At 46.5% G+C, this 21,969-nt stretch overlaps 1 protein-coding gene across 1 annotated transcript in view; it reads left to right on the top strand.

Annotated features, from left to right (window-relative positions):
- The first annotated feature begins 1,953 nt into the window (after positions 1-1,953).
- Positions 1,954-21,969, top strand: part of LOC138666507 (zinc finger protein 850-like) — a 146,187-nt gene continuing 126,171 nt past the window's right edge. The window contains exons 1-5 of the mRNA XM_069754722.1: positions 1,954-2,095; positions 2,223-2,402; positions 2,486-2,609; positions 2,693-2,787; positions 2,984-3,074. Coding sequence (XP_069610823.1) covers positions 2,018-2,095; positions 2,223-2,402; positions 2,486-2,609; positions 2,693-2,787; positions 2,984-3,074 — 568 coding nt within the window. The 5' untranslated portion in view covers positions 1,954-2,017. The remainder of the gene's footprint in view (positions 2,096-2,222; positions 2,403-2,485; positions 2,610-2,692; positions 2,788-2,983; positions 3,075-21,969) is intronic.

Here is a 21,969-nt window from a genome sequence, read left to right as displayed (position 1 = left end):
AACTTCTGTGTGTGAATTAGGCCTGAGATCTAACGTGATAGAAGATTACAGTGCGGGGAAGACGGGAAACCTTCATATAGACGGCCGGTGGTGATGGAGTCAGTGACGGACTCTGGACAAATATGTTTCTAGAGCCGCAGTAGAAGATGAAGATGTCGTCCTCATCATGAAGTAGTTATTTCTCCTGTCACGTGTAATGAATATCTCCTGCAGTATTGCTAATGCCGATTCCAGTGTCGGTAAATGAGACGAGAATTAGCGTTATGGAAGATGAGTCTATGAGGAACGTATTCAGCTGCCGACTCCGAGGAAGAAACTGCTTGTTGTCTGTGGCCTAAATATATAGGTTTTATTAGTAGACTAGATGGTGGCCCGATTCTAACGCATCGGGTATTCTAGAATATGCATGTCCACGTAGTATATTGCCTAGCCACATAGTATATTGCCCACCCACGTAGTATATTGCCCACCCACGTAGTATATTGCCCAGTCACGTAGTATATTGCCCAACCACGTAGTATATTGCCCAGCAACGTAGTATATTGCACAGTCACGTAGTATATTTCCCAACCACGTAGTATATTGCCCAGCCACGTAGTATATTGCACAGTCACGTAGTATATTGCCCAACCACGTAGTATATTGCCCAGCCACGTAGTATATTGCACAGTCACGTAGTATATTGCCCAGCCACGTAGTATATTGCACAGTCACGTAGTATATTGCCCAACCACGTAGTATATTGCCCAGCCACGTAGTATATTGCAGTCACGTAGTATATTGCCCAGCCACGTAGTATATTGCCTAGTGACGTAGTATATTGCGCAGCCACGTAGTATATTGCCCAGTTACGTAGTATATTGCCTAGTGACGTAGTATATTGCGCAGCCATGTAGTATATTGCCCAACCACGTAGTATGTTGCCCAGTTACGTAGTATATTGCCCAGTGACGTAGTATACTGCCCAGTTACGTAGTATATTGCCCAGTGACGTAGCATACAGCACAGAGCCACGTAGTATATTGCACAGCGACGTAGTATACAGCACAGAGCCACATAGTATATTGGCCAGTTACGTAGTATATTGCCCAGTGACGTATACAGCACAGAGCCAGGTAGTAAACTGCCCAGTCACGTAGTATATTGCCCAGCTACGTAGTATATTGCCCAGCCAGGTTTGTCACAGGTTAAAAAATAAACATATACTCACCTTTCCGAGGGCCCCTTGTAGTCCACGGCAGCTTCCGGTCCCAGGGTTGGTATGAGCGCAGGACCTGTGATGACATCGCGGTCACATGACCGTGACGTCATGGCAGGTCTTTCTAGCGCAGCCGCACAGGGCCTGTGATGACGTCGCGGTCACATGACCGTGACGTCATGGCAGGTCCTTCTCCCATACCATCTTTGCCACCGAATCCTGCAACGGAAGATGGCGGCCGGCGCGAGCGGCTCAGCGGACTACAGAGGGTGAGTATAGCAGGTTTTTTTTATTATTATTATTTTTAACATTACATTTTTTACTATTGATGCCGCATAGGCAGCGTCAATAGTAAAACGTTGGTGACATACAGGGTTCATAGCGGCGGTAACGCGGTCCGTTACCACCAGCATTAACCCAGTGTTAGCGGTGACCGGAGGGGAGTATGCGGGCGACAGGCACTGACTGCGGGGAGTAAGGAGCGGCCATTTTCTTCCGGAACGCTGATTGGTCGCGGCAGCCATGACAGGCAGCTGGCGAGACCAATCAGCGAATGAATAACCGTGACAGACAGAAGGACAGACAGATGGAAGTGACCCTTAGACAATTATATAGTAGATGTAAAGAAGAAAACGAAATACTGTAAAATAATAACTCTCCTCATATGTTCCCCTTATTATCTCCAGTAATTGTATTATTACACAGGATTTTTATGATGTTACATCGGCTCATCTTCTTCTCATTCAGGTCTCTACAATTTCAAACCCTATCAGTGAAGATCTTCTATATAAGAGAATTTTCCTGATTTACCCATCAAAGATGGATATGGGAAGAGACAAGATGGTGGAGAGGATATTACACCTCACCCTAGAGATCCTCTTCCGGCTTACTGGAGAGGTGAGAGATTCTGATGACGTCACACTACATCATTCTTATCTATGGGAATAACAGATGGACAGAACTGGAGAGGTGAGGACTCTGGAAATGTCTGTAGTGAGATTTATTAATGTGTCTCCATAACCAGGATTACACAGTAGTGAAGAAGACCTCTAGTGAGCGCTGTCAGAACCCTGAGTCTGAGGGATGGGGAAGATTCCTGAGCCCAATAATTGGACCTCCACCTCACCCCCTGATATATGAGGACATCAATGACCAGAAGATCCTAGATCTCACCTACAAGATGATTGAGCTGCTGACTGGAGAGGTGACACTGCTGGGAATTCTGGGACATTATACAGTAATGCTATGAAGGGATCAGGAGGATGATGGTATCATTGTATGTGTCAGGTTCCTATAAGGTGTCAGGATGTCGCCGTCTATTTCTCCATGGAGGAGTGGGAGTATTTAGAAGAACGCAAAGATCTGTACAAGGACGTCAAGATGGAGGTTCTCCAGCCCCTCACATCACCAGGTAATAGACAGGACTAAATACACACGGCCTATTATTATCTGTATGTAAAGAATGAATTCAGTCCCTGTATGTGTTTTCTCCAGTTGTATCCAGTACCAGGACACCAGAGAGATGTCCCCGTCATCTTCTTCCACCAGACTGTAAACAAGAAGATCCCAATGTTCCTCAGGATCATCAGGTAGATGGAGAGAAGGTGTCATGAGATCTCCCCTATGATGTGTAGACGGCTGTGAAGGTCTTGTGCTCAGTCTTGTTTTATCCACCAGTATTATATGTTTTATACTTGTGTAATGAGAACGGTGGAGATGGCAGGATTAGAACTGATCATAGATGTGACTTCTCCATTTGTCTAATTTTTACAATATTTGTTTCAGGGTGAAGATCTGACTCGTATTAATGCTACAGAGACATATGTGAGGGGTGATGAGCGGTGTAAAGAGGAGATTCCTACATATGACTACCCAGGTGAGTACTAACCACTAAATACAGAGAATTCAGAAATTCTTCGCAGTCACCGGCTATGGTTGCTTTATTGGTGGTGTAGTCCGACCGTATTACCATGATCACCATTTTGCCTCCCGACCACAACATTCTCCTCCACCCAAAACTGTTCAAATGACTTTGGGCATTGAAAGCCCTTTTCTATACAACTTACCATCTGGAGGATCCACCTACCCCCTGGGATTAGGAGAATCCTTCCCTTACCTTGCCAGATCTGTAAACTGCAAACCCAAATGACAGTGCACATAGAATGTGCTGACAAGTTAGAAAATCACTTGAAGAAAAATATAATGATGGGCCTGTAAGAGAAAGCTGAGAGTAATGATGCTGTTGGATTTCTAGAATCCTGACATCTTATTGGATGAATCTACATTCTCTCTCTTTTGTGCTGCTGAATGTGATCATATGGTCTCTACAAGACGAGGTCCAGTCGTTCTGGCAAAATTTCGCTTTTATGATTCACAACATTAAATGAGCAGTGAGAACCAAGTGTGAATTTCTATACAATAACAGCAGAGTTTCCCTTTATTCTGACTTTACAATTTCTTTTAAAATCGACTAACTTCAATCATTATTTCGATAAAAAACATTTTATATGTGCCTTGATATATCTATAAGCCAAATTTAAGATATCTCAGTTCTGCACTATTATAAAAAGTTCTCTTTAAATGTCTAATATTTCTTCTAGGAACTGATTTCTAGGAACTCATCTATCAGAGAATATTGGCCCTTACGATTGTTTAGATTGCCAAGAGCCACCGGGCCCCATTATGTAATTACCCCAGAGAGGTTTCACACTAGTTACTTTTTACTGATGAAGACTGTTGAGTTTGTTCAATTCAGTTGGTGTTATTATCTATAGTCACAACTTTTGACTACAGTAGTTAGTGCCCAAAATAATCAGTTTTAACCACTTCATGCAGCCAGTTGTTGGTTGTTTCTAATCAGGCCCCATATTTCCAATCTGACGTGTGTCACTTTGTGGTGATAACTTTGGAAGTCTTCACAAAAGATTCTAGGAAACAAATGGACCTTAAAAATTATTTTCCAAATTCTCTTGAATCTGACAATACCCCATATACGGTTGTACACTACTGTCTGGCACATGACATGTTAGGAAGGGAAGGTGCACCATTTATGTATTTGAATGTAGATCTTGCTGGAATAGTTTGCAGACCCAATGTATTGGGGCACTGTTTGTGGTCACCTGGCAGCTCAAAAGATGGCCACCACGAACATGCTTGGCACTATCTATTCCGTTTTCCAGATCCCATGGATTGTCTTGCTCATCTTCCTTTAACCCTCTACATTGATCTGGTTTTACACAGAGACCCCTAGGCTTAGGCCACAGTGTTACCTGCTGTTCTGTGGTGTGAGATAGAAAGACGAATAGTCATGTAGCCGGGTCAATACCAGGAGGACAGGGAAAATGCAAATATACCATTTTATTACCCACAACATAGTGCCCTGATTGTGCTCCAGGAGATACACACCTTAAATTAAGTGGGTTCTTCTCACTATAGTAATGGTAAATATATGGATGCCAAATTTGGTTTGGGCACACTGCAAGGCTCAGAAGCGAGAGGGAGATTTTACTTTTCGGAGAGCGGATATTGTTGGGTTGGTTTATGGAAGCCATGTTGCTTTTCAGGAGCCTTTTAGCCACTAATAATGTGGAAAACAGTGTTTTCCCCTTCTCCCATGATGGCATCACCTGAGAGAGGGTATCTGCCCAGAAAGAGCAGGAAACCTACTGAATAAAAGGGTGGTAACTCTCCTCCTTGTCAGTTGGTTTCCTGTCCTTGAGGTAACCGAAGGAAGAGTTGTGCGCTAAAGGCTTACTCTGGTCCGGAGGGTGTCCAGGGACAGGATGTCTTCCGGACGGGGGATACATCCACTGGCCAGCAGGTCGGTGCAGCGTCGTACAGGCAGAGACCTCTTGGCAAAAGTACCCTGGTCTGTGCATTCCGGTGCTGGAGGAGCACCTTGTGCTGAGTTAGCCAGGACATGCTTCAGGCGCTGCAGGGTGCGTGCTGTAAGTTGCAGCGCACCCCAGTGATAAGCACACTGGAAAATATGGCTGCCAGCGTCTGCGCAGGACGTTTGGTGTAATATCCTGATGATGCAGGGCGCCGGACTTGATGAGGCCATCTGGGTCTGAGCATGTGCAGGGCTGGCTCAGACTCCCTGCTCACAGTGCACTGAATTTGAATTATGTATGACCCTGAAACCAGGGAGGTACTAGCGGAGGTGTGGCAGTACCATCCCTAGATATAATGGGATGGTCACAAGAAAATGGCACCTTGCAGCAACCTCAAGCATGGATCTGCTTCAGAAGCCACAGCAGCAGGCACCACAGCAACAGACACTGCCACCACAGCAACAGCAGTGTCATAGGGAGCACAGCAGTTGCAGTCGGGCAAGTGGCAGCAAGACCGCCCAGAGGAACAGGACGAGTCATGAGTCAACCACCTCAAGAGGAGAATGTTTATGTGAACCAATCCTACCTTCATCTCCGGTACCCTAGACTGAACGTCAGAATGGTGAGTGATCTTCGTGAAAGTTCACCATGTTAAATAGGTCCCTTTTCTCTATGTATTTTTTTACTAGGGAAGAGCCCATGAAGTGTAGCGTCAAGCAGAATAACAAAGAATGTGCAATGTGCGGGGACAAATTATCCAACATATATATAAAAAAACTATGCCTCAACTGTATTCAGAAGACCATCTCTGAAGAAACCCCCAGTTTTTCTATGATTTAAAATTCAGATTCTAAAACCCCTAGAACAGTTCGGGGGCTTAGAACAGAAAAGGAGGCACTCATTCCTAATTAATGAAAAAATTAAAATGCTCATTGACAAAGAATGGAAGAGACCTGAGAAAAAGGGTCCGCTTCCATCTGCGTCAAAAAGGTGGTACCCATTTGACGAGGAAGTAGCAGGTTTATGGGAGAAGACCCCTAAGATTGATGTAGCAGTAGCAAAATCCTCCAAAAAAACCACCTTACCATTTGAGGATCTGGGAACTGTTAGGGACCCCCTGGACAATAAGGCTATGTGTGCACGATGCGTATTTGCTTGCAGAAATTTCTATGCAGCATCAATAGTAAAAAGATCTAATGTTAAAAATAATTTAAAAAAATAAAAAATCATTATATACTCCCCTTCTGTCGGCCCCCCGGATCCAGCTCAGGCCTTTCCCACTCCTCGCGAGACTCCATGCATTGCGGTCTCGCGAGATGATGATGTAGCGGTCTCGCAAAACCGCTATGTCATCATCTCGCAAGACCATAATGCACTCTTGGGAGTGTCGGGCACAGTCCGGCCACGAAATGGCCACTCCCTTCTCCCCTGCAGTCAGTGCCCTCTCTATACTCTATACTGTCTATGCAGCATCAATAGTAAAAAGATATAATGTTAAAAATAATACAAAAAATAAAAAATCATTATATACTCACCTTCTGTCGCCTCCGCAGCAGTTTTTCCTGCAGCTTGCGATGCTCCGGTCCCACCGCTTCGCTGATTGGTCGCGGCCAATCGGCGCGACCAATCAGCGACACTCTCGCGGGATTTAAATCACACTTCGTTGATTGCTCGCGCCCAGCCAGCGCAACCAGTCAGCGACATTGGCGCGGGATTTAAATCACGCTTCGCTGATTGCTCGCGCACAGCCGGCACGACCAATCGGCGCCATTGGCGCGTGATTTAAATCCCGCTTCGCTGATTGCTCGCACCCAGCTGGCGCAACTAATCAGCGACATTCCGAAGAAAACAGTAAAACCGCACCCTATAATCATATTGTCTCTATGGAGATTAGGGCGCATGTCCTCACCAGGGGGTCCATCCCGGATAAAATATCCAAATCCAAACTGAAGAAAAGGACAGCGCCACATCGGATAGTGAAAAAAGCAGCCCACATTTTATTCTGCCTCCTGCGGCAACGTTTCGGTCAGAAAACACAGGCTTTTTTCACTATCCAATGTGGCGCTGTCCTTTTCTTCAGTTTTAATCAGCGACATTGGTGTGGGATCTAATGTTAAAAATAATTAAAAAAAAAAAAATCATTATATACTCACCTTCTGGATCCAGCCCAGGCCTTTACCGCTCCTCGCGACGCTCCGGGGACCGGTCCATGCATTGCGGTCTCGCGAGACGTCCTCCTCTCGCGAGACCGCAATGCACTCTTGGGACCGGAGCGTCGTGAGGAGCATCGGTAAACGCCTGGGCTGGATCCGGGGGCCGACGAAGGGAGAGTATATAACTATTTTTTATTTTAATTATTTTTTTAACAGGGATATGGTGCCCACACTGCTATATACTACGTGGGCTGTGTTAGATACTGCGTGGGCTGTGTTATATACTACATCTCTGTGCTATATACTATGTGGGCTGTGCTATATACTACGTGGCTGTGGTATTTATTACGTGGCTGGGCAATATACTACATCGCTATGCTATATACTACGTGGGCTGTGTTAGATACTGTGTGGGCTGTGTTATATACTACATCTCTGTGCTTTATACTATATGGGCTGTGCTATATACTACATGGCTGTGGTATATATTACGTGGCTGGGCAATATACCACATTGCTGTGCTCTATACTAGGTGGCCTCTTGTATACTGCATGGGCAGTGTTTTACACTACGTGGCTGTGCAATATACTACGTGATTGGGCAATACACTACGTGGCTGCTATATACTACGTAGCTGGGCAATATACTACGTGGCTGTGCTATATACTGCGTGGCTGGGCAATATACTACGTGGCTGTGCTATATACTACATGGCTGGGCAATATACTACGTGGCTGAGCAATATACTACGCCAATGTCGCTGATTGGTTGCGCCGGCTGACCGCGACCAATCAGCGAAGCGGTGGGACCGGAGGATCGCAAGCTGCAGGAAAAGCTGCTGCGGAGGCGACAAAAGGTGAGTAGTAGTCCCATCAGACGACGCCTGGGTACACACGTTGCATGGGTACAGACACCCACAGAGACACACACAGACACACGTATACAGACACGCATATATTCTCCTCCCACACACAGACACACATATGCTCCGCCCACACACTCCTCCTCCTGACATCATTTCCCTTTTACAAATCGCAGCATTTTTTGGCAGCAAATCCACAAACCTTTTTACACCTGTGTTTTTGCTGCGGATTTGAGTCAATGGAAGTCAATGGGTGCAAAATTGGTACAGAGCCACAAAAAAAATTGACATGCTGCGAAAAATAAAACGAGGATGGAAATTTCCAGATCATGGCACAACACTTTAGGAATGTCATTGATTAACATTGCTTAAGTAATCCATTGGAAAAAAACGCTGTGGAAACGCAACAAATCCGCATCTTGTGCATATAGCCTAAAGCTGAAAATTATTTAAAACAAACATGGTAATCTTCAGCAGGGGCAATAAAGCCAGCAATAGCAGCAACCTGCACGGCCAGATCTATCATGGTCTGGTTACAGCATCTCGATGATGAGATCAGGAATAACACTCTGAGAGAAAAGATGCTGTCAAATCTTCTGCTAATGCAAGATGCTGCTTGCTTCCTTCCAAGCGAACGCTTCTTTGGATGCAGTCAGGTTAGCAGCCCAATCAGCGAATGTATCAAACGCTGTCCGCCGAGCATTGTGGTTCAAATCTGGTCGGTGGATGTCCAATCTAAGGCAAAGTTTTGCTCAATCCCATGTGAGCGGAAATATCTCTTTGGGCAAGCACTAAATGACATTCTAGATAAGGCAGCAAACAAGAAGAGGTTCCCAGCGTCTTCTTTCCACAATATAAAAGTTCCTTTCGCAAGAGAAGATACAACAGGAATAAGTCCCTCAGAGAACAGGGGAAAGATAGGAAGTCAAGGAGTGGAGGCTTCATGTTTGAAGGCACTTCCTCTGAGACCAGGAAGCCTTCTATGTGACAGGCTTTCCCAAGTAGGAGGAAGGCTGTCCCACTTCCAACCTCCCTCGGAGAAAATTTTATCCAATACCTGGATTCTGAAGATAATACGGTCATGGCTAAAGCTAGAATTCAGGTCTGCTCCCCGCCACATATTCAGGTTATCATCTCCCTGAAGTCCTGAGGAACAGTTAGCCCTGGAGGCAGAAGTACTAAGTTTTGTTCAAAAACAAGTGCTGACGGAGGTGCCGATACAGCAGCTGGGGAAAGGATTGTATCCTCCTCTATTCCTGATAAATAAACCAGATGGGACTGTGAAGAGCTTAAGTTGTGGGTTTTAAATATCACCTAGGCAGGTTAACAATGCAGCTAGCTTTATTCTGTCCATGGTTATACAGCAAATCCAGTTTGATGGATAAAATACAATGTCCTCAGTCCACAAGTTCCCAATCTGAGATCGGTAGTTCCATTGCCTTGTTCCAGGCTGTACCCACTGTCTCCCAACTTTTGGTTGACCCACAAGCTCTTGGTATTACAGCCAGTATAGTGTGCAGTCATAGCCTGTGTTCCACCATACGATGGATATGAAGACCGTAGCTCATGGATACCCCTCCATCCAAAAACAACAACATTTCCTCGTCAGTCCTCAATACCCCAAGCCTCCCTCCCAGAATTGAGCCTGGCCCTTGGGAAACGCTCCCCTCCCAAAGCTAACACTACATTTATGGGGATGTCTCACTCAGGCTGAGACCCATCACCTGGGATTCCATCTGAGACCCCCTGTAGTGACGGCTTCCCTAGGTGTACTATCTCCATCCACACAATGAGCCTAGTTGCTGGCAGCACAAAGGTTTGAGACCTTGAGATACAGATGAGATTGATTGATTTACCTTTAGCAATCTCCTGTCTGACCCTAGGTTTACATAAGATCCATCCAGCACTACCTCCTTGGCTTGCAGTTACCGAATGGAAACATTGATTCCTGAGGCTAAACAAGCAAGCTAATCACTAATAAAACACAGCAATAAAATCTCTAATAAAACACAATATTGACGCAACCGATGCTCCGTGCTGGAAAAGTCTGCATCCTCTTGGTCCAATAGTCTTAAAGTACCTTCACACTGAACGATATCGCTAGCGATCCGTGACGTTGCAGCGTCCTGGCTAGCGATATCGTTGAGTTTGACAGGCAGGAGCGATCAGGATCCTGCTGTGCCATCGTTGGTCGGAGCAGAAAGTCCAGAACTTTATTTCGTCGCTGGACTCCCGCAGACTTCGCTGAATTGGCGTGTGTGACGCTGATTCAGCAATGTCTTCACTGGTAACCAGGGTAAACATCGGGTTACTAAGCGCAGGACCGCGCTTAGTAACCTGATGTTTACCCTGGTTACCAGCGTAAACGTAAAAAAAAACCAAACACTACATACTTACATTCCGGTGTCTGTCCCCCGGCGCTGTGCTTCTCTGCACTGTGTAAGCGCCGGCCGGAAAGCAGAGCACAGCGGTGACGTCACCGCTGTGCTTTCCGGCTGGCGCTCACAGTCAGTGCAGAGAAGCACAGCGCCGGGGGACAGACACCGGAATGTAAAGGTACCTTCACACATAACGATATTGTTAACGATATCGTTGCTATTTGTGACGTAGCAACGATATCGTTAATGAAATCGTTATGTGTGACAGCGACCAACGATCAGGCCCCTGCTGGGAGATCGTTGGTCGCTGAAGAAAGTCCAGAACTTTATTTCGTCGCTGGACTCCTGCTGACATCGCTGGATCGGCGTGTGTGACACCGATCCAGCGATGTCTTCACTGGTAACCAGGGTAAACGTCGGGTAACTAAGCGCAGGGCCGCGCTTAGTAACCCGATGTTTACCCTGGTTACCATGCTAAAAGTTAAAAAAAACAAACACTAGATACTTACCTACCGCTGTCTGTCCTCCAGCACTGTGCTCTGCACTCCTCCTGTACTGGCTGTGAGCCGGAAAGCAGAGCGGTGACGTCACCGCTCTGCTTTCCGGCTCCCAGATAGTACAGGAGGAGAGCAGAGAAGCAGAGCGCAGCGCTGGAGGACAGACGGCTGTAGGTAAGTATCTAGTGTTTGTTTTTTTTTTACTTTTAGCATGGTAACCAGGGTAAACATCGGGTTACTAAGCGCGGCCCTGCGCTTAGTTACCCGATGTTTACCCTGGTTACCGGCATCGTTGGTCGCTGGAGAGCGGTCTGTGTGACAGCTCTCCAGCGACCAAACAGCGACGCTGCAGCGATTCGGATCGTTGTCGGTATCGCTGCAGCGTCGCTAAATGTGAAGGGGCCTTTAGTATGTAGTGTTTGTTTGTTTTTTACGCTGGTAACCAGGATAAACATCGGGTTACTAAGCGCGGCCCTGCGCTTAGTAACCCGATGTTTACCCTGGTTACCCGGGGACTTCACATAGTTGGTCGCTGGAGAGCTGTCTGTGTGACAGCTCTCCAGCGACCACACAGCGACGCTGCAGCGATCGGGATCGTTGTCTAGATCGCTGCAGCGTCGCTAAATGTGACGGTACCTTAAGTCTGTGGCCACTTCCTCTCACTCCTCCGCCACTTTTTCAGCAAAGCCAGCGCTGGGCTCCAGTCCATGGGATTGGCAGGCAATTACTGGGATTAAGGGCTTCCTCAGTATGTCCTGATAGGCCATCCTCAGTGCCGTGGTCTCTCCCCTTTTTTGTTGGAAATGGTAAAGCTAATCAGTTGCAATGACAGGCTCCATTGTAACAATCGCCCATTCTTCCCTGACTCCCAATGTAGCCGGGTCAGTGGATTATAGTCCGTCACTATGGTGAATTTCCTCCCATACACATAGGGTAACAGTTTTTTCAGTGCCCAGACAATGGCCAGGCATTCCTTTTCTATGGTGGCATATGCTTTCTCATGGTCTAGCGGTTTCCTTGAAAGGTATACCTCTGAGTGTTCCTGGCATGTGCCATCCACCTGACTACGGACAGCGCCCAACCCACTGTAATAAACTTAGTGCTAAGTGCAGTGGAGATCAGTATCATGGGTCAGAAAAGAGGCCGAGAGACAATAGGTTAAGAGTTCAAGGATATTTATAATGATATGCAGGTAAACAGTTATGACACAGCAGGTTAGTAGCAGACAGAGCTGGATAGGCAGTAAGCACGTGTACAGACCGTGGAAGTCTAAGTATGTCAGGTCCAGAGACCTGGAGACCAGACCAGGCCTCCTAGCAGGGAGCAGTCCAGCGGCAGAGACGAGTGCAGAGCAGATCCAGGGAAACAAGTCTTTGCAATGAAGAGATGTAGAACCGGAGACAGACGGGGTATCCCAAAGTAACGAAGAAACCAGCAAGATAGCAGTTCTTCCAGCTTGATCACAAGTCAGGAAAAAGATACTAAGCAATGAGTATATATACAGAGCTCCCTTAAATACACCACAGACAGGAACAAGGAAAATCTGACAGGAAACAAGATGGCCCCCCGTGAGGCCAATGACTCCATCTTAGGTAAGGGCAAAAGTAACTGAACTGAGGGCAAACAGAAACAGATATACAGTCCAAGTCCTTACACCCACTGTCTGATGCATCAGTCTACACTAGGAATATCTTGTCGTAATCGGCTGCAGCCAGTACAGGGGCCCCCGCTAGGGCTTGTTTGAGCTGCACAAAAGCCTGTTCACATAGGTCCATACATTTTATCTGCCTTCAGAATTTCTTTGTTGTTAGCTTAGCCAGTCGGGCTTTGCTATGGTGCTGTGTCCTGGGATGAATTTTCGGTAATACCAGGTGGTACCCAAGAATACTTGCACTTTTGGTTGCGGGGCCAGGACCACTGAGTTATTGCTTCCACCTTGGCCGAGTCAGGCTTTATCCTACCACCCCCTACTCGGTGTTCTAGGTATTAACACAGCCCGCTGAATGCGCTGGAGTATCTCTCCCACATGGTGTGGGTGCTCCTCCCAGGTCTTACTGACTATGGCAATATCGTCTAGATAAGCTTGGGAGAATGAATGACAGCCTGCAAGTATGCAATCTACCATTCGCTGAAAAGTAGCTGGCGCATGCTTCATCTCAGATGCCATGATCGTAAATTGGAACAAATCAAAGTGGGTGAGGAAGGCTGAATGCTCTTGGGCTTCTGGTGTCAAAAGGATCTAACAGTAGCCTTTACTGAGACCTAAGGTAGACACAAATGTTGCTCCCCCCAATTTGGTCTAACAGATCATCTATTCGGGGCATGAGGTATGCCTCGGTGATAGTTATCTTGCTCAGCTTCCGATAGTCCACTCAGAACCTTGTGCTCTGGTCTTTTTTCAGGACAAGGAATGCTCTGGCTGCCCAGGGACTGCACAAGGTGACCAACACTCCCAACTGTAACATTTCATCCACTTCCTTCCGAATCTTCTGCTGAACCTCGGGTGCCACTCGGTACAGCGGCTGTCGAATTGGCCTTGCTGTCCCAGTGCCCACCTGATGCTTAGTCAGACTGGTTCGGCCAGGCTGGTTAGAGAAAAGCCCACAATACTGATCTCATAACCCCTGTATTTGACTGGATTGGGTAGGGGTGAGGTGATCTCCCTAAGATAGCTTGCTCCACAATCAGATTTTCTTTGGTGTGCTGTGACAAGTCCAGGATGAGGTCAGGTTCTGAGACATCTGGAGGGGGACAGTATATAGCTACAGCACACGTTTTTGTGGTCTGGTATGCTTTTAATCTGTTAATGTGAGTCCTCCTGGTTTGGGTGTGGTGAGGGTCGAACACTGCCTGATAGGTGACCACCCCTTTTTGTTGACTATGGTGTAGGATACCCTCCCAGTTGGCCTGCAACTTGTCATGGCGGATGGGCGTTAGGGGCACCCAGCCCCGAGAGGTGCTATAATGGTAGGTTTTCTGTTGCCCTTATATCTCCTTCAAGTGTACCCGTGCAAGCCGCCCAAGGTGTTTTATCCTCTCTCGCAACTGCCTACGTAGTGGAGCACTGGTACCCCCAGAATCTGAATGGTCTTCTCAGTGTTCTTGCACCAAGTTTAGCGGGCACAATGCTGCCTGCAGTATAAGAGTTCAAATGGGGGAAAAACGGTAGAAGCCTGAGGCTCCTCTCTATAGGCAAACAGGAGCTGTGGCAAACCTTCTTCACAGCTGCCTTCCCCCCCTCCGCCTCTAAGTAGGCACAGATAATCCATTTCAAGGTCCCATTGAACCGCTCACAGAGTCCATTCATCTATGGGCGGTATGCAGAGGAGAACACTGGTCGGACCCCAGACCGGCTCCACAGTGTACACAATACCTTCCCTGTGAATTGCATTCTCTGGGCTGACACAACCTCCTTGGGAAAACACACCCTGCTAAATATCTCAATTAATACGTGGGCCACCTTCTTTGCATCTGTTCCTCGGAGAGCCACTGCTTCAGGGTTTCTGGTGGCAAAATCCACAACCATTAGTATGTATCTCTGCCCTGAGCGACTGGGTCGTGGCAGGGGGCCTATCAAATCTACCCGTTGAAAAGGTTCTGCTATTAATGGCATGGGTTGTAAAGGGGTTCTGCGTGGGTGGCCTCCCACTCATTGACAGGTGTCACAGGAGCTTACAATTTTTTTGTTTTCAAGGATCGCCCCGGGCCAGAAGGACCTGCTCATAACCCTGCGTTGGGTCTTCCTCACTCCCAGGTGTCTCACTAATGGACCTTCTTGAGCTAAAGACAGAATCTCTCTTCTGTATTTTTTTCAGCACTACCCACTGCTTGGTATTCTGCTCCACTGCGTCTCGTATCACCCGATACATCAATCCTCTTTCCCATATAATGCAGACCCCCTCTTCCTGAGAATCTTCTGTGGTCATTGCACTTCTCAACCCCCTTAGTGATGGATCTCCCTCTACCTCCTCCCTGATGTCATTTACCTCCCCCAAGTCACATTCTGTCACAGTATCGGGCATTGTATTTTGTGCATTACTCACCACTGGTGGGGGGTCCACCTTTATATGACTGTGACCCCAGTCGTCTAAATGTAAGTTTAACAGTGACTGACATATTGGATATACATTGAGGGTTTATGGTCCTAAAATACGGGACCAAAGAATGAGAGCGCTACCGCGACTCCACCTAATACATAAAACCTACAAGAGATCAGGAGTATACTCTCATGAATATAAGTATAGAGAAATAGAGCCTTGAGTCTTGAAATGGTAGTATCAAAAGTGAATATTTATTTAACAGAGGCTCATTAATAATACAAAACGACTAAAAGCCAAAATACACAAGCACATGACGAGAGGACAGGGGAGAGAGCACATAAAACAACAGACAGCCAAAGGAGGTTCATCCCTATATGCTGGTACTGAGAGTGGGTTTAAGATTTATAAGACAGGCATCCCACAGTCCAAAAGTGATTACATAGGGAGCCCATATATGCATGTACCATTACTAGTGTAACTAGAATGCCCTCACTCATAAGACCTAACATACCAAATGCTTACCCATGTGGGGGGGAAAAAGAGAGACCTCGGCAGGCTGAAAAAAAGGCCCCAACGTGCGTTTCGCGAAGTTGGCTTCCTAAGGGGACGGTCCCCTGAGGAAGCCAACTTCGCGAAAAGCGCGTTGGGGCCTTTTGAAGAACAAATGCGGCACTCACCAAGTTGAGAAAAAATTCCAATGTCCTTTATTTCACCATATGCGGCGTGGACAAAGTACAGGACCCGTTGAAGCGATCACACGCGAAACGGCCGTAGTCCTTTCTCCAAGCATGCCTCTTGCACTGCACATCCAATACTTTGTCCAAGCCACATATGGTGAAATAAAGGACATTGGATTTTTTTTCTCAGCTTGGTGAGTGCTGCATTTGTTCTTCATATTACTTATACACATTTGTGATTTCCATACACCAGTTGAATTTTTTCCTCCTGACTTCAGTAAAATAGGATCAAGTATTTGCACGTGTGCTGAATATACTCCTCTGGTACCATTAATTTTTTTCTTTCATGAAAAGTAATCTTGTGAAAGCAATGAGGGCCACGATGGGGTTGGTCGATCAAAAAACTAAAAAATCTGAACAAGACATAATGTTTGGGACTCTGGATCACAGGAAACATAAAATCTTTTCCATTAATGAGAGGATACAGGACCTCATCAACAAAGAGTGGGGAAAACCAGAGAAGAAAGGCCCTCTTCCCTCTGCCTTTTACGAGAAAAAAACCCTTTGATGAGAAGGCAATGATGTCCTGGAACAAAGCCCCCAAATTGGATGTGGCTATTTCTAAGACCTCAAGAAAATTCTCTCTGCCCCTTGAAAATACAGGTTTATTGAAGGATCCCTTGGATAGTTAGCTTGATACCTTCATTAAGGGTAAGTGGGCAGATGAAGGGGAAGTTGTGCTCTCTATCATTTGAGGGGGGCTTTCTGTTTGGCACAGCCCTGGATGACATCCTGGAGAAGGCAGGTGATAAGGAGGGGTTCTCAAAAGCCCCATTTTCATCCTTTAATGCAGCCCTTTCAGAGGAAGAAATATTTCTGGAAACGAGCATTCAGAGAACAAGAAAGGTGGGATGACAGATCCAAAAGAACGAAGGGATCTCTGCTCAGTGCCTCCCCCCCAGGAGAGCAGAAGACTCTTTTTCCCATGTGGGGGGTGGCTCTCTCTTCCTTCCAGCCTGGGAAAAAATTTCCTCCAGTATCTGGGTCCTCACCATAGTAAGATCGGGCCTGAGGCTGGAGTTGCTCACATATGCGCCAGAGAGATTTATGATAACAGCCCCACGTGCATCTATGCCAGAACAACGGGCGTTACTCAGAGATGGTGAGTCTGTTTATTGAACGTTCTACTAGATGTTCCTCTAGAGCAGTTGGGTAAGGTTTTTTTTTTATTCACCCCTGTTCCTGATGATAAAGAAACTAGATGACTCCTACAGAGTGATGATCAACCTAAAAAATTTGAACAAATTCTTGAAAATCCCCACATTCCAAAATGGAGTCAATAAAATCTGCAGTGAAACTACTTTTCCCTGGATTTTATATGGCAGTACTTGATCTAAAGGATGCATATTTCCCAAAATTTCTCAGGGTAGCAGTGACAATAGAGTGGGTCACATGACACTTTTAGTACAATGCCCTACCCTTTGGCCTAGCAGTGGCACCTCGAGTGTTCACAAAATGAATATCAGAGGTCACGGCCTTTTGATGGCATTTAAATCTAGAAAAATGTAAATTAGACCAACAAAGAGCACAAATCTTCCCTCAGAAGAGCAATGTTCTTGGTAGGTTCTCTCACCTCCTGCATTCCAGCAGTGAAGTGGGCCCAGGTTCTCATTCTAGAGAATGAGAGAACCTTACGAGGGAATCTAGAAGGCTATCTTGTGCTATCTCAGCAGCTGACACACTCCCTTCACTGATGGACGGGGTTGGATTCAGTCCAGGAAGGCGTGCCTTGGGTCACCAACATCTCCAGGGTGGTCACCACAGATTCCAGTCCCAGAGGGTGGGGGGGGGGCCCATCTAGACAACCATGTAGTTCAGAGGAATTGGTGATTGGAAGAAAGAAAGGAGCCCTCAGATGTGTGGGAACTTCTGGCAGTGGGAAAGGCACTATAATAATAATAATAATTTTTTATTTATATAGCGCCAACATATTCCGCAGCGCTTTACAACTTATAGAGGGGACTTGTACAGACAATAGACATTACAGCATAACAGAGATCACCGTTCAAAACAGATACCAGGAGGAATGAGGGCCCTGCTCGCAAGCTTACAAACTATGAGGAAAAGGGGAGACACGAGAGGTGGATGGTAACAATTGCTTTAGTTATTCGGACCAGCCATAGTGCAAGGCTCGGGTGTTCATGTAAAGCTGCATAAACCAGTTAACTGCCTAAGTATGTAACAGTACTGAAACAGAGGGCTATTAACTGCATAAAGTGTATGAGAACATGATGCGAGGAATCTGATTATGTTGTTGTTTTTTTTTTTTTTTAATAGGCCACACAGGGATAGTTAGGTTAATGCATTGAGGCGGTAGGCCAGTCTGAACAAACGAGTTTTTAGGGCACGCTTAAAAATGTGGGGATTGAGGATTAATCGTATTAACCTAGGTAGTGCATTCCAAAGAATCGGCGCAGCACGTGTAAAGTCTTGGAGACGGGAGTGGGAGGTTCTGATTATTGAGGATGCTAACCTCAGGTCATTAGTGGGGCGGAGGGCACGGGTAGGGTGGTAGTCTGAGACCAGAGAGGAGATGTAGGGTGGTGCTGAGCCATGGAGTGCTTTGTGGATGAGGGTAGAAGTTTTGTACTGGATTCTTGAGTGGATGGGTAACCAGTGTAATTACTGGCACAAGGTAGAGGCATCGGTGTAACGGTTGGTGAGGATTATGATTCTGGCTGCAGCATTCAGGAAAGATTAAAGCGGGGAGAGTAAGAGGGAGGCCGATTAGTAGAGAGTTACAATAGTCCAGACGAAAATGAATAAGTGAGACAATAAGAGTTTTTGCAGAGTCGAAAGTAAGAAAAGGGCGAATTCTAGAAATGTTTTTGAGGTGCAGATAAGAAGAGCGAGCCAGTGATCGGATGTGGGGGGTGAATGAAAGCTCGGAATCAAGGATGACCCCAAGGCAGCGGGCATATTGTTTTGGTTTAATGGTGGAACCGCACACGGAGATGGCAATGTCAGGCAAAGGTAGGTTAATAGAGGGAGAAAACACGAGGAGTTCAGTTTTTGACAGGTTCAGTTTCAGATAGAGGGAAGACATGATGTCAGAGACAGCGGTAAGACAATCACTGGTGTTTTCTAAAAAGGTCGGTGTGATATCAGGAGAAGAAGTGTATAATTGGGTGTCGTCAGCATAGAGATGGTACTGGAAACCAAATCTACTGATTGTTTGTCCAATAGGGGCAGTATACAACGAGAAGAGGAGGGGGCCTATGACTGATCCTTGAGGAACCCCAACAGTAAGGGGAAGGTGAGAGGAGGAGGAACCAGCAAAACATACAGTGAAGGATCGGTCAGAGAGATAGGAGGAGAACCAAGAGAGAACGGTGTCCTTGAGGCCGATGGAGCGGAGCATAGTGAGGAGGAGCTGATGATCCACAGTATCGAATGCTGCAGAGAGATCCAAGAGAATTAGCATGGAGTAGTGACCATTAGATTTAGCTGTTAGTAGGTCATTAGAAATTACCATAAGGCCATATTAGAGTTCTTTCAGAAAGGAATGGAGGTGGGCTTGGCCACCAGTACTCTTAAGGTGTGGTTGTCAGCTATAGGAGCCTTGTATAATTATAACCTAGAGTGGCATGTAGGTGGATAATTAGATTAATTCTGGCGTGTGATAGATTGTGGCCCGGCTGTCTTTAGCAAGACTGCATGGACCAGGGCTCATACCACTGAACGCCCGCTCTATCTCCCGGTAGGCAATACACTACACAGACAGCACAGGGTTCAGGTAAAACAGTGTGGCAGTACTTTATTGAACCACAACACGAAATAGCAAACAGAACAATCTCAGCAATTACCCCAAGATGGTGCACATTACAGGGCCTCACCCTTCCGCTGACTCGCCGAGATAATGGTAAATGTTATATCAGAGCTCCCAGGGTCGCTATTCCACCTGTGATATACACACAGAGAAGAGATATCAACAAGCATAGGAAGATGACAGAACAGAGTCCGTACAAGGTCAAAAGCTAGTTGACATGATGTCAGATCTCCCAGGGTCACTATTCCACCTGTGATACACAGAGAAGAGGTAACGACAAGCGTAGGGAGATGACCAAGAACTGTCCATAGAGTCCATACAAGGTCCAAAGCCAGTTGACACGAGAGTCACCACCTGGCTTATCTGACCATCTCCATGGAACCAGGCGACCAGCAGGTCCAAAACCTGGCTTTTTCCAAACATATCCATGGTTCAGAGATGGTCACTGGATCAGATGTGTGTCCTTCCAACCAGAGCCGAAAACCCCTAGGTTGTTTCCTATAGAATCATAGATCAGTGTCCCTCGTGATGGTGCCATGATGAATTGGCTGCAGTCCTTTCTCTTGTCTGTTGGGTGGTTTTCAGAATGTCCGGCTGGTAGCTCTGTGTTACTTCGGTCTCCCATGATGTGATCTCTGAGTCTTTTTATACCCAAGGCATGTAAGCTATTTTTAGAATTACCTAGGGTCCTTCAGTCCAACATCAAGATAAGGTAAACAATGGTGATAGGATCAAGTATCACTGTTAAGGCCCCTTCACATTTAGCGACGCTGCAGCGATACCGACAACGATCCGAATCGCTGCAGCGTCGCTGTTTGGTCGCTGGAGAGCTGTCACACAGACCGCTCACCAGCGACCAACGATGCCGGTAACCAGGGTAAACATCGGGTAACTAAGCGCAGGGCCGCGCTTAGTAACCCGATGTTTACCCTGGTTACCATGCTAAAAGTAAAAAAAAACAAACAGTACATACTTACCTACAGCCGTCTGTCCTCCAGCGCTGCGCTCTGCTTCTCTGCTCTCCTCCTGTACTGTCTGGGAGCCGGAAAGCAGAGCGGTGACGTCACCGCTCTGCTTTCCGGCTCACAGCCAGTACAGGAGGAGTGCAGAGCGCAGCGCTGGAGGACAGACAGCTGTAGGTAAGTATGTACTGTTTGTTTTTTTTTACTTTTAGCATGGTAACCAGGGTAAACATCGGGTTACTAAGCGCGGCCCTGCGCTTAGTTACCCGATGTTTACCCTGGTTACCAGTGAAGACATCGCTGGATCGGTGTCACACACGCCGATCCAGCGATGTCTCCAGGGAGTCCAGCGACCAAATAAAGTTCTGGACTTTATTCAGCGACCAACGATCTCCCAGCAGGGGCCTGATCGTTGGTCGCTGTCACACATAACGATTTCATTAACGATATCGTTGCTACGTCACAAATAGCAACGATATCGTTAACAATATCGTTATGTGTGAAGGTACCTTTAGCGTATCTGCACACATCAATAAGCAAAGCTTAACACACCCTATGTACAGTCACTATTACAGACTAAAGGCACCGTCACACTCAGCGACACTGCAGCGATATAGACAACGAGCCGATCGCTGCAGTGTCGCTGTTTAGGTCGCTGTAGAGACGTCAAACATAGCAGCTCCAGAACGATGCAGGAGCGATCCTGTGACGTAATGGCGACTCACTTATCGTTGTAGCTGGTTGTTGTTAGCTCCATGTAAAACATTGCTGGTATCGTTGCTTTTGCTGTCAAACACGACGATACACGTCGACCTGACGACCAAATAAAGTTCTGGACTTCTAGCTCTGACCAGCGATATCACAGCGGGATCCAGATCGCTGCTGCGTGTCAAACACAACGAGATCGCTATCCAGGACGCTGCAACATCACGGATTGTTGTCGTTCTCGTTGTAAATTTGCTGAGTGTGACGGTACCTTTACACAGTATGTTAGATAGTATATCCGTTGGCAAAGTCTGTCTTCTTATCCACCAGACATAAACACTTAAATTCACAAGCCAATATACAAATAAAAAGCTAGTTCTTTTGGTTTGCAAAAACATGGTTGTCTGGGAAATTAAGATACAATCTGTTTTCTTCACATAGGTCTAGACCAATACCAGCCCCAAGAATGCCTCCTTGGGATCTAAATCTGGTCTTGGAGGCATTAACGAGATCTCCCTTTGAGCCCTTAGATAAATTACCATTCAAGATACTAAAGGTACCTTCACACATAACGATATTTTTAACGATATCGTTGCATTTTGTGACGTAGCAACGATATCGTTAATGAAATCGTTATGTGTGACAGCGACCAACGATCAGGCCCCTGCTGGGAGATCGTTGGTCGCTGAAGAAAGTCCAGAACTTTATTTCGTCGCTGGATCGGCGTGTGTGACACCGATCCAGCGATATCTTCACTGGTAACCAGGGTAAACATCGGGTAACTAAGCGCAGGGCCGCGCTTAGTAACCCGATGTTTACCCTGGTTACCATCCTA

This window comes from Ranitomeya imitator, chromosome 2, assembly GCF_032444005.1.
Source record: "Ranitomeya imitator isolate aRanImi1 chromosome 2, aRanImi1.pri, whole genome shotgun sequence".
Classification (NCBI taxonomy): domain Eukaryota; kingdom Metazoa; phylum Chordata; class Amphibia; order Anura; family Dendrobatidae; genus Ranitomeya; species Ranitomeya imitator.
This window is presented reverse-complemented; position numbering and strand designations above follow the sequence as displayed.